Below are 12,005 nucleotides of genomic sequence, written 5' to 3'. Positions count from 1 at the left end.
CTGGTGCAGGTCTACAATACTTTTCCTGGTGTCCTTCGAAAGCTCTTTGGTCTTGGCCATGGCGGAGTTTGGAGTCTGACTGTTTGAGGCTGTGGACAGGTGTCTTTTATACAGATGATGAGTTCAAACAGGTGCCATTCATACAGGTAACGAGTGGGGGACAGAAAAGCTTCTTACAGAAGACGTTACAGGTCTGTGAGAGCCAGAGATTTTCCTTGTTTGAGGTGACCAAATACTTATTTTCCACCCTAATTTACGAATAAATTCTTTACAAATCCTACCATGTGAATTCATGGATTTTTTTTTCACATTCTGTCTCTCACAGTTGAAGTGTACCTCTGGTGCAAATTACTGACCTCTGTCATCATTTTAAGTGGGGGAACTTGCACAATCGGTGGCTGACTAAATACTTTTTTGCCCCACTGTATGACCATTGAACAGTGTATAGAAAAAGTGGTGTAACGTTGGCATTATTCATGTAACCTGTGGTTCAAGGTAATTCATAATATAAAAGATTTGTATTGATAGACTCCATGTGTTGGAGAATAAACATAATTTATGTCGTTGTTAGATAATAATTCAGCTGCACATATACGTTGTTACTTGTATAAGCCTAGTGTTCCTTAATAAATTAGCAAAAGCCCTTATATGACTTTGTTAAATAAAACACATGTTCATGTGCAAAACAATAAATAAATAAATAAATAAACTATCAAGGCTAAAACCAAACAAAAATTTGTTGAAAAAGACAAAAGAAAATAATATTTTTTACAACAGTTCAAAATCATTGATTGGCTACAATTTGTTTAATTGTAAAATTAAATTAGAATTAATAAAAATTACTAGAATTAAATTAGGGCGGCAAGCTCGTTGAGAAATTTAATTATGTAAAAATCTAAAAAAAAAAATCTTGATTTTCACCACACAACATCTTCCTTAACTACTCAGTTTGGAGTGCCATTGGGATCAAAACATTTAAACTCACCCAGGGCATTTGAACAAATATCATATTAATTCATGTTACGAATACAATAACTCTAGAAAAGAAGTATATTTACCTACATGAATAGATAGGTCTGCCACCACACAAATTGTCTTTTCAGGCAATGTGAGTATTTTCTTAATTGCAGTATTTTTTGTGTCATTTTTCTCCATTATAATGCCTCTAGTTAAAACAGCAAAAGTTCTGCCTTAATATTTTTTTTCGTGTACTATTGAATTTAAGATGCCTCCTCAGATTACTTCTCAAATGCTATAATTATCTGTTAAGCATGACTTCTGCAATCACTACAATAACAAATGCCTACTTTACAAACAAGACAACAGGTCATACACGCAATGAGGATGACAGTGAATCTCCTGCTGTGGTAAAAGCCACACTGTTTTTTGTTCTGCATTAAATATAACAGCTCTGCTTATCACTGTCCTGCACAAAATATAATATTGTGATACAAAATATAGGTTTTCTTTTAAGAATAGAAGTGTTCCACATGGCTTTGTGGCGCAGTTTGTCAAAAGCAAAATGTTAAGGTTGTAAGGAGGAGCATTAGTTGAATATGTATTGATAAAGCTATATATAAAAAAGAAAAACTGGACACAGAAAGACAATGGCGTTCCATCAGGACACCCATATGGAAAAGATATATATAAATCTTATAAAGTTTGTATCTGTCTTGTGTGAAACTTGTATGAAAAGCATATAAGAGTGAAAACAGATATAAGATCCCGTGAAAAATTATATAATGAAACTTGTATGTTTTGGATACTTACTAAAACAATGTATGAAAGTAATGAGAAAGTGGCCACTTTCATGAGTAAATCATGTAAGCCTTATATGATTTACTCATGAAAGTGGCCACTTTCATCAGTAATCACATATAAGTTTTTACTATTTCTTTTCCATATGGGCAAGCACGGCAAGCAGTGCTTGCTTTGCCAAATCTAAAAACAGACATAAATTGAGACGTACTCAAGTAAAGCGACCTCTAATCCCCTAAACTGCTGTCATCTGTGGCCACAGTCAGCTATTGTTTCTGAAAGTTGTGATTATTTCAGTCTCATTAGAGACTGTAGCTCTCTTTGTATAACACAGGAGTGTCCATTTCTCATTTACACTGACTGAAGCTGAGCAAACTGAGAGGAGCCAGCCAGGAAGCAGTCTAGAAAGGTGAAAATGTCCATGTAGAGTATAGACAGACAGCACAAATGGTATGTTCTAAACTGATCCAGGCTATCTTGCTAAATAGTTAAATACTGGAGGACGATGTTTTTGTTTGTATGCTGCTGAAAAAAGCATGGAATTTTTACTTGATTTGATGACAAGATTAAAAATATAAAAATGATGCAGGTACTGCGTAGTTATAAATCAGGCTTCAAATAAAATTCACACAATTCTTCCTTAAAAACAATAATGAAAAAGTAAATAAAGAAGTTTCATGTAATATTATATCAGAGTTTTAAGTAAAAATTCAAAGACAATATCTTATATAGTGCATAAAACATTAGTGAGAAAACAACATCTGAATTACCAAAGTTTTGTTTCTGTCCTGCCAAAAGGAACTAAAAATTACCTTATTCCAGGTTTAAAGAAAATGTTATCAATAGCCATAGAGCAGCATGCCAAAAATGTTTACAAAATCATAAAGAGGAGCTAAAAAATACAAATCTCTGCACTACCCGTGGAAGTAGTCCTTTCAAGACCATTGTTAGTATAAAAAAATAAAGATATTGGAAAAGACAGATAAGATAGTGTTTAAAAACATGAGTAAAACAGACTCAAATTGCAAGTATAAGATACAGTGCAAGATGAAGGAAGCCTTAACATGCCTTGAAAATGCCTTCTAAAAATGAATAATAATTTGACTTCTTCAGACATTGAGGGGACATCAACAAAAGCTTTGTAACCTTTTCAGCCTTGACCTTCCAACTGCCAGATATCCCTGTTGTAAAAACATGCAAAGAATAAGAAAACAGACAAGATAAAAATAAAGAAATAAAAACTGTCCAAACAGGCCATTTAGCCAGAGGCACGGTGATCCTGTGTGGTCTGACAGATATGGAGTGTACTGAAAGAGGAAACTATTGGAATTCTCTGCTGCAAAGCTGTGACATTATGTCAAACTTGTCATTAAGGAAATATGTACTGGTCACTGTGCCATGAAAAGGGGATTATTATTATTTGAATAGTGTCACTTCTTTTTCCAGTCTTACGCTCTCAAAAGAGCTAAATAAGAACTGTTCAATATCATACTGAAAATACTGAACTCATATTGTCCTCTGCAGAACATCCTGAGGTGGCGCAATGTGTGGCAGTTCAATATCATTTATTAGAAAGTGCCTGAGTCAATATGCTGTATTTTTGCCACGCAGCGGTCCTTGCTTTAACCTCTCTGAATGTTCTTTTTGTCCAATATTCTACTGAATTATTAGATGGATTCACTGTATTGACCTAGACACATTGAACAAAAAGTACAGTAATGTCAATTTAATCATAACTTATAGGCCCTGTTTCAGTAGAATACATTTACATAGCAAATGAGAACGAGCAAAAACACAAAAGCAAGTCCTGTATCTTCCATCACCAGGACTTGTTGCATAAAAAAGGGATGAAAGGAGCAAATACGGTACATATAATTTATGTATTATTTGTAGTGCTATACTGAGGGGTTAAAGTATGGTGGAACATGTGCAGAAGTCCTGAAGTTGTGGTCGTGGTACTTCAGCATCTAGCTAGCACTACCAAGGAGGAGAGAGCTTAAAGGGAATAAAGTGTTCTGGCAGGTAATTTCAAATGGAATGCTTTTAACAACTCAACAAATATCAATAAACACACAAACTGTTTCTGTGCAATTTGTCACACATTGTGTCTGTTAGCAGTCCAGCTGCTGCATTTCCCAAGGAGAGATGAGAATGAGTGATAGTGCCACTCGGAGATGGAGAAAGATGTAAGAAAGACTTGAAAGGGGAGGAAGAAGAGAAGTAATATTTAAAGGTAAGGACATTTCAGTGGCATTTGTTAAACTGGAAATTAAAAGATTTTTTTAAAATCACATATGCAAAACAAACTGAGGTACACAAATTTTTCAATATTAAATGGTTGCATGAAAAAATTACTAAAATGTGGTTTAGTGCAGGATAAATAGCGGGCCTTTCTGTGGTGAATTTACAGTAATGCACTATGTTGGACTGGTACACAGTGTCTATGGTGTTCAGGGTAGTAGTCAAATTACATCAAGTGTAACGTAGTTGAATTTGTTGTTTAAGCTTCTGACAGTTAGATTCATTCAATCCTGTACTTTTACTTGAGGATTTAACAAAAAATTAATTAAATAATCAGAATCAGAATACTTTATTGATCCCTGGGGTATTTCTTTGTTACAGTGCTCCATTATAAACAAATATTAACAAGACAGACAATACGCTAACTAAGAATAGTACAATATACACACACACACACACACACATATATATTTGTATATATATTGTATGTATATATTTGTGTGTGTATGTATATGTATATATATATATATATATATAAAAACACCCAGCACGCCCCTGCGGGCGGTTTATCCTTCAAGCTCGGGTCCTCTACCAGAGGCCTGGGAGCTTGAGGGTCCTGCGCAGTATCTTAGCTTTTCCCAGGACTGCGCTCTTCTGGACAGAGATCTCCGATGTTGTTCCCGGGATCTGCTGGAGCCACTCGCCTAGCTTTGGAGTCACCGCACCTAGTGCTCTGATTACCACGGGGACCACTGTTACCTTCACCCTCCACATCCTCTCGAGTTCTTCTCTGAGCCCTTGGTATTTCTCCAGCTTCTCGTGTTCCTTCTTCCTGATATTGCTGTCATTCGGAACCGCTACATCGATCACTACGGCCGTCTTCTTCTGTTTTTCTACCACCACTATGTCCGGTTGGTTAGCCACCACCATTTTGTCTGTCTGTATCTGGAAGTCCAACAGGATCTTAGCTCGGTCATTCTCCACCACCCTTGGGGGCATCTCCCATTTTGACCTCAGGACTTCCAGGTTATACTCGGCACAGGTGTTCCTGTACACTATGCCGGCCACTTGGTTATGGCGTTCCATGTATGCCTTGCCTGCTAGCATCTTGCACCCTGCTGTTATGTGCTGGATTGTCTCTGGGGCATCTTTACACAGCTTGCACCTGGGGTCTTGCCTGGTGTGATAGACCCCAGCCTCTATGGATCTTGTACTCAGAGCTTGTTCTTGTGCTGCCATGATTAGTGCCTTTGTGCTGTCTTTCAGTCCAGCTTTGTCCAGCCACTGGTAGGATTTCTGGATATCAGCCACCTCCTCTATCTGCCGGTGGTACATACCGTGCAGGGCCCTGTCCTTCCATGATGGTTCCTCGTCTTCCTCCTCTTTCTTGGGTTTCTGCTGCCTGAGGTATTCACTGAGCACTCGGTCACTTGGGGCAGGGCGTAGGTGTTGATGGCCCGGATCTTGTTCTTACCATTCAGCTGACTCCTCAGGACTTGCCTGACCCTCTGCAGGTACTTGGTGGTTGCAGCCTTTCTAGCGGCCTCTTCATGGTTCCCATTTGCCTGCGGGAAATCCCAGGTACTTGTAACTGTCCTCTATGTCTGCAATGTTGCCTTCTGGTAGTTCAATCCCCTCAGTTCTGACTACCTTCCCTCTCTTTGTTACCATTCGACTACACTTCTCCAGCCCGAACGACATCCCGATGTCATTGCTGTATATCCTTGGTGTGTGGATCAGTGAATCAATGTCTCGTTCACTCTTGGCATACAGCTTGATGTCATCCATGTACAGGAGGTGGCTGACAACTGCTCCATTCCGTAGTCGGTATCCGTAGCCAGTCTTGTTAATGATCTCACTGAGGGGGTTCAGGCCTATGCAGAACAGCAGTGGGGACAGAGCATCTCCTTGGTAGATCCCGCACTTGATGGTGACTTGTGCTATGGGCTTGGAGTTGGCCTCTAGTGTTGTACGCCACATCCCCATTGAGTTCCTGATGAAGGCTCTTAGGGTCCTGTTGATCTTGTACAATTCTAAGCATTCCAGTATCCAGCTGTGGGGCATTGAGTCATAGGCCTTCTTGTAATCAATCCAGGCAGTGCACAGGTTGGTCAGTCTGGTCTTGCAGTCTTGGCTGACTGTTCTGTCTACCAGTAGCTGGTGTTTTGCGCCTCTGGTATTCTTGCCAATCCCTTTCTGTGCCCCACTCATGTATTGACCCATGTGCCTGTTCATCTTAGCCGATATGATGCCTGACAGGAGCTTCCATGTAGTACTGAGGCAGGTTATTGGTCGGTAGTTGGAGGGGACCGGTCCCTTCTTGGGGTCCTTGGGGATCAGGACCGTTCGACCTTCAGTTAGCCATTCCGGGTGTCTCTCGTTAACTAGCAGCTGGTTCATTTGTGCTGCCAGACGCTCGTGGAGTGCAGTCAGCTTCTTCAGCCAGTAGGCGTGAACCATGTCGGGCCCTGGTGCTGTCCAACTCTTCATACTGGAGACCCTTTCTTGGATATCTGCCACTGTGATGGTTACTGGACCCTGTTCAGGGAGGTCGCTATGGTCTGCCCTCAGATCCACTAGCCACTGAGCATTGCCGTTATGGGTTGCGTCCTTCTCCCATATGCTCTTCCAGTATTGCTCTGTCTCCAGCCTTGGTGGTGCTGTTCTCTTATTGTTCCCTTGCCACTGAGAGTACACCTTTGCTGGTTCTGTGGAGAACAGCTGGTTTATTCTCCTGCCTTCTATCTCTCTGGTGTACCTCCTCAAGCGGCTGGCCAAGGCTGTGAGTCTTTGTTTGGCAGTTTCCAAGGCCTCAGGTATGGACAGTTTGCTGTATTTCTTATGCACCTTCTTTGCTGCACCTTTCTGCAACTCTGTTAGTTGGCTAACCTATATACATACATAAGTGACTATATATATATATATATATATATATATATATATATATATATATAGTCACTTATTAATAAATAGCTGAAAAAGAAACGTGTAGTTGTAGCAGGAAACAGTGTGTTAAGTGGATGCGTTGTACAGGGAGATGGCCACAGGCAGGAAAGATTTCCTGTGTCGTTCAGTGGTGCTTTTCGGTACTCTCAGTCTCTCACTGAACATGCTCCTGTGACTGACCAGCATGTCATGGAGTGGGTGGGAGGTGTTATCCAACATTGTCTTTATTTTGGACAACATCCGCCTCTCCGACACCACCTTGAGGAAGTCCAACTCCATCCCCACAACATTACTGGCCTTACGGATTAGTTTATTGTCTGTTGGCATCTGCTCCCCCAGCATGCAACAGCATAGAGGATCGCACTGGCCACAACAGACTCGTAGAAAATCCTGAGCTGATTACTTTGTCAGACACACAATGTGGGAGACGTACATATTGTGGTCTTCCTGTCAGGTAATCAATAATCCAGGACACCAGAGAAGCATCCACCTGCATCGCTGCTAACTTATCACCCAGGAAGGTCGGCCTGATGGTATTGAAAGCACTAGAAAAGTCAAAAAACATGACCCTCACAGTGCTCGCCGGCTGATCCAGATGGGTGTAGACACGATTGAGCAGGTAGATGATGGCGTCCTCAGTTCCGAGACGAGGCTGATAAGCGAACTGAAGGGGATCCAGATGTGGTCTTACTATGGGTCGCAGCTGGTCCAGGATGAGCCTTTCCAGGGTCTTCATGATGTGGGAGGTCAGTGCCACGGGCCTGTAATCCTGGGGGCCACTGGGACGTGGCGTCTTTGGTACAGGGACGAGGCATGATGTCTTCCACATCACTGGTACCCTCTGCAGACTCAGACTCAGCATAAACAGTTTATGAAAGACTCCACACAGCTGGGGGGCACAGGTCTTGAGGACGAGGGGACTCACTCCGTCTGGTCCAGTAGACTGCCTGAGTGAAGTCTCCTCATTTGCATCTCAACCTGAACCTCAACCTCAACCATCTCAACCTGGTATTGAGTGAAGGTGATGGGTGGGGGAGGGGTGTCATGAATCTCACAGGAGGCAACAGCACCATGTGAAGAGAGAGGCTGGCACAGTGGTGTGGCTCTGGATTCCAGGCTGACTACAGGTGAGGTTGTGGGGGTGGGAGCAGACACTGTGGTGTCCAATCTATTGAAAAACAAATTCAACTCGTTAGCTCTATTCTCACCTCCCTCAGCTCCCCTGCTGTTGGTTGGCCTGAATCCAGTGATGGTCTTCCTTCATGTCCCTCCACACCTCTCTCATGCTGTTCTGCTGGAGTTTCCACTCCAGCTTCCTCCTGTAATTGTCCTTAGCCTCTCTGATCTTGTCCTTTAGTATCACCTGGACCTTCCTCACCTCCTCTTTATTGCCCCCTCTGAAAGCCCTCTTCTTGTTGTTGAGGAGGGCTTTGATATCCTTAGTCACCCACGGCTTCTTATTTGGGTAACAATGAACAGTCTGAGCTGGAACAATGGAGTCGGTGCAGAAAGTTATGTAGTCTGTGATACACTCGGTAAGCCCATTGATGTCCTCGGCGTGAGGCTCACAGAGTGTTTCCCAGTTGGTCACCTCAAAACAGCCCTGTAGTTCCGCTAAGGCCTCCTCTGACCACCTCCTAACGCTCATCGTGGTCACAGGTTCCCTCCTCACAATTGGCACATAGCAGGGGGTGAGGTGAATCAGGTTATGATCTGACCTACCAAGTGGGGGGAGGGAGGAGGAGCTGTATGCATCCTTGACATTTCAAAGTCATCAAAGTAAAGTTGTATTTGAAGAGCATCAGGGTACATTTTAAACAATGGGTGTGAGGAAAAGTGAGAGCCATCACAGTAATCACGCATTTTGGCATCAGTGTTCTTCTTATTCTGAACAAAGAAGTCCTGAATGTCCTCATGTTGGAATAAAAACTTGAGCGTTTCAATGACTGATACATACTGGCATGTATCTGCTGCCAAAACCTGTTTCATCTGACCATCTTTTCTTACAGTATCTGACCTGTGACCCAGAAATATTTCCTGTGGTTTAACAAGGGAAGACTTCTCAGTGAAGTATTTGTTCATTTTATATTTCGTGTCTACATCTTCAAATATGTTTTTAGCACTTTCAAACTCCTTCATTAATGCTTGAACAGCCTCACTGTCTTGTGGTACATCCAAGCTACTCAACAAAGCAGCAGTTGACTGTTGCAAACAGTCTACAGTTTTCTCAAGCAACTCCTTTGTACAGTTTACACTTCTTGTAACATCTGTTAAAGTAATATTTGATGATGCATACATCACTGGGTATCTCCAAAACATCAGGAACTAGATCATCAGTTTCAACTGAACTGTTTGATGTCTCTCCTTGGTAAGAAGGTTGAACTGAGTCAGCATCCATTGAAGATGAAGTAGAATGAGATCTATGCAGGTGCTTTGAAAATGAATTTAAGTTATAATACGTCCTTGGGCAGCCATCTTGGCTACATATAATTTTCAAGTTTTGTCCATCTGATAAGCAGTGTATTTGACGAAGATGCCAAATGAGGTTTCTCACCTCTGTGAACAGAGACTCTCTACATTTTGGACAGGTGAACATTTTACTTGCATGCTTTAATCTGTGCAATCAGCTCCAGTACTTTGGTTTTCCTTTGGGTGGACAGCGGCAGGTCATAGACAAACTCAAAGAAGGTGAAGACGGAGCCAAGCGGTGCTGGATAGGACAAGTTACATACACAGTACAGTTTGAAAAGCTTATCCACACCACACGTCAGGCCATCATTCAGAGGAATGGTTACTTTGTCATTCTTAGCAACAATGATGTACTGCCTGGTTGCACTCTTTAGATCACCGATGCATATCAGCTGGGGTTGGTGTGTTGTGGATGATGCTTCAGGATCACTGCAAAGCGATGCAATACTTGTTCCAGGCTTGGAGATGGGGAAGATAAAGATAGATTTTTAGAGAAGTATTCAGTCAGGTGTTGACAAATGCTTTCCTCAGGTAAATACCATGAGAATTGTACTGAATAATCAAAATCAACCAAGTGCGTTATAGCTGATTTAAGGCTGCAACGACTGGCACCAACTGGTGGGAGCAGGTGTGTTAACACCACAAGGGCAGTGTAACAAGCCTCATCTAACAAAGAAAAGCAAGATGTAAAATTATTCAAAATACAGAAATGTGTTATTTAATGAATTATGAGATGTACATCAAAAATGACTTTTTCTTTTGTGAATAGATGAAATCAGAAATGCAGAGGCTTAAGGCACCTCATTTGGCTTATATGTGCAGCTAATAAGGTTGCCCAAGGCCACATAATTTAAATTCTCCTTACAACCATCTCCATAGACCTCATTCTCCACCATCAGTAAACATAGACATATTTCAATCCATTTACCAAAGGGTGGCATCTAACAATTTCTTTGAAAAAGAACAACAAAATTTAAAAATATAACCCCTTCTTGTATAGTTTTTCTATTCAGCCTTTAACATCCACTTACTTGTCATCTAAAGTAAACAGAACTATTAATCTGATCATCCTTTTTTTCTTACTTTCCAATAGTAAACGTGAGGCGGAGGGATGGAAAAATACCTTCAGTCTTCTCTTCAAAATCCTTCAACAGAGAGGACATTCTTGTTTCCAGGGCAGCTACTGATTTGAGTTTCGGAATGATACTGGCTTCCCATTTTCGTAAAAAGAGGTCCACCTTTCCTCCTGTAAGCTTGCCAAACTCCAAGTCCAGCTAATGGAGAGAAAAAAAGTGTTTAAGTTTAAAATTAAGCATTAAATACATGAAATTAAAAGTACATGCTGCCCATTTGGTAGCTGTATGGCTAAAATCAAACCTTACAGTATCACATTTCTGTTACCCACTTCCACATCAAGCTTACCTACACAGTGAAACATAACAATTTACTTGGAGTGGTATTTGAATACAAGTCTATTATTCCTTAATTTTAGCTATGATTTGGGTCCCATCAGACCCTGAGAAAAAAATTAGGACTTTTTAGCTGATGTTCAACTTTCTAGCAGCCAATTTCTTATTTTGTCTGTCTGCGGTTTGTCCTGTAGAGCTTTTTTTGCTGAAAATAGTGCTGCTGAAAGCAGAGTTTCGTACAAATTTAGGTGATCTTTTTGTCGTTTTTTCACTTCCACGAGCAGCACCTTCTGCATTGTCATTTGATGTCCCTACTATTAGATAGTCATTTGGTGGCACGACTAAGATTTTGGATCATCTGAAACGTGATGCTCATTGTAATAAAAGCCCAGTAAATAAAGATCCAACTCTGAAATTATAAAACTTTCAAAATATTCACTAGGAGCTCATAAACATACCTCCAAATGTATCCACTCCTGTTACATACTTTGTATGCAATACACAACTGAGTGGAGAAGAAGTACATAAACCATTACCAGGGAACCAAGCAACTTACCAGACTTGGCATGTCCAAAGACCGTGGGTACTCTCTGAATATTTCAGCAGCAGTGGGGGAGTCCTTGCTAATCCAGGCTCTGCGACTGGTGTATGTTTCCTCCATGCCTGACATGATAGTTGGAAGGTTCTCAGCTGAGGGCCGCAATCTTTTGATCAGGGTGACCCACTCATCTGTGCTGCTGGTATTCCCATCCTCTTGCCTGAGCTTCTTGTCTTCACCACAGTCATTGGTCACTTTTCGCTTCTTATAACGTCTCTGCCCCTGGTCGAGATTCCGTCTAAGGTTGCGCAGTTTAGTCTCTAGGAATCCACAATGAGAGACTGGATCATAATAATGCTCCTAAGGAAGAAAGGACAGAGGTATATGGGTAACAGCTGAGCAATTTTAACTGAGAAAAAAAAAGCTCTAATAAATAATGAGATAAAGGTTAAAAGATACACAGTAAGTGGGAACAAGTGCAAGTATGTAGTGGAATTTACATTATTAAAATGCTAAATTTACTTACAAATCCTTCCCCCTGTCCTGCCACTCGGACACTCAGGGATGAAAAGTGGTGATGATGCTTTTTGTTACAGTCAACTTCTCTGCACTAAGAGGATAACTGGAAAATAAAGGTAACCTTT

General features: G+C 41.2%; 1 protein-coding gene across 1 annotated transcript; it reads right to left on the bottom strand.

Moving 5' to 3' along the window:
• Positions 1 to 9,304: 9,304 nt before the first annotated feature.
• LOC146570928 (uncharacterized) lies at positions 9,305 to 11,406 on the bottom strand. The gene is made up of 5 exons (XM_085281249.1): positions 11,380 to 11,406; positions 10,538 to 10,688; positions 9,968 to 10,080; positions 9,500 to 9,872; positions 9,305 to 9,376 (listed from the first exon to the last, which is right to left on the bottom strand). Exons 1-4 carry the CDS (start codon positions 11,389 to 11,391, stop codon positions 9,543 to 9,545), a joined length of 606 nt encoding a protein of 201 aa, XP_085137375.1. The 5' UTR covers positions 11,392 to 11,406; the 3' UTR covers positions 9,305 to 9,376; positions 9,500 to 9,542.
• Positions 11,407 to 12,005: the final 599 nt, after the last annotated feature.

This window comes from Mchenga conophoros, linkage group LG7 (assembly GCF_057382185.1).
Source record: "Mchenga conophoros isolate Kocher_MC1m ecotype Shallow Benthic linkage group LG7, M_conophoros_male_GT1.1, whole genome shotgun sequence".
Classification (NCBI taxonomy): Eukaryota; Metazoa; Chordata; class Actinopteri; order Cichliformes; family Cichlidae; genus Mchenga; species Mchenga conophoros.
The sequence above is the reverse complement of the archived record's forward strand: the minus strand, read 5'-3'. Positions and strand labels throughout refer to the sequence as shown.

Bases quoted from the DNA above. Each gene is read 5' to 3' on its own strand.
- LOC146570928 (XM_085281249.1), bottom strand. The intron at 10,081-10,537 runs GTATTTTTCCAT...TTTCTTTGTTAG, and splicing joins TTTTGAAGAGAAGACTGAAG to ATGAGGCTTGTTACACTGCC. The intron at 9,873-9,967 runs GTACAATTCTCA...CCCATCTCCAAG, and splicing joins TGGTTGATTTTGATTATTCA to CCTGGAACAAGTATTGCATC.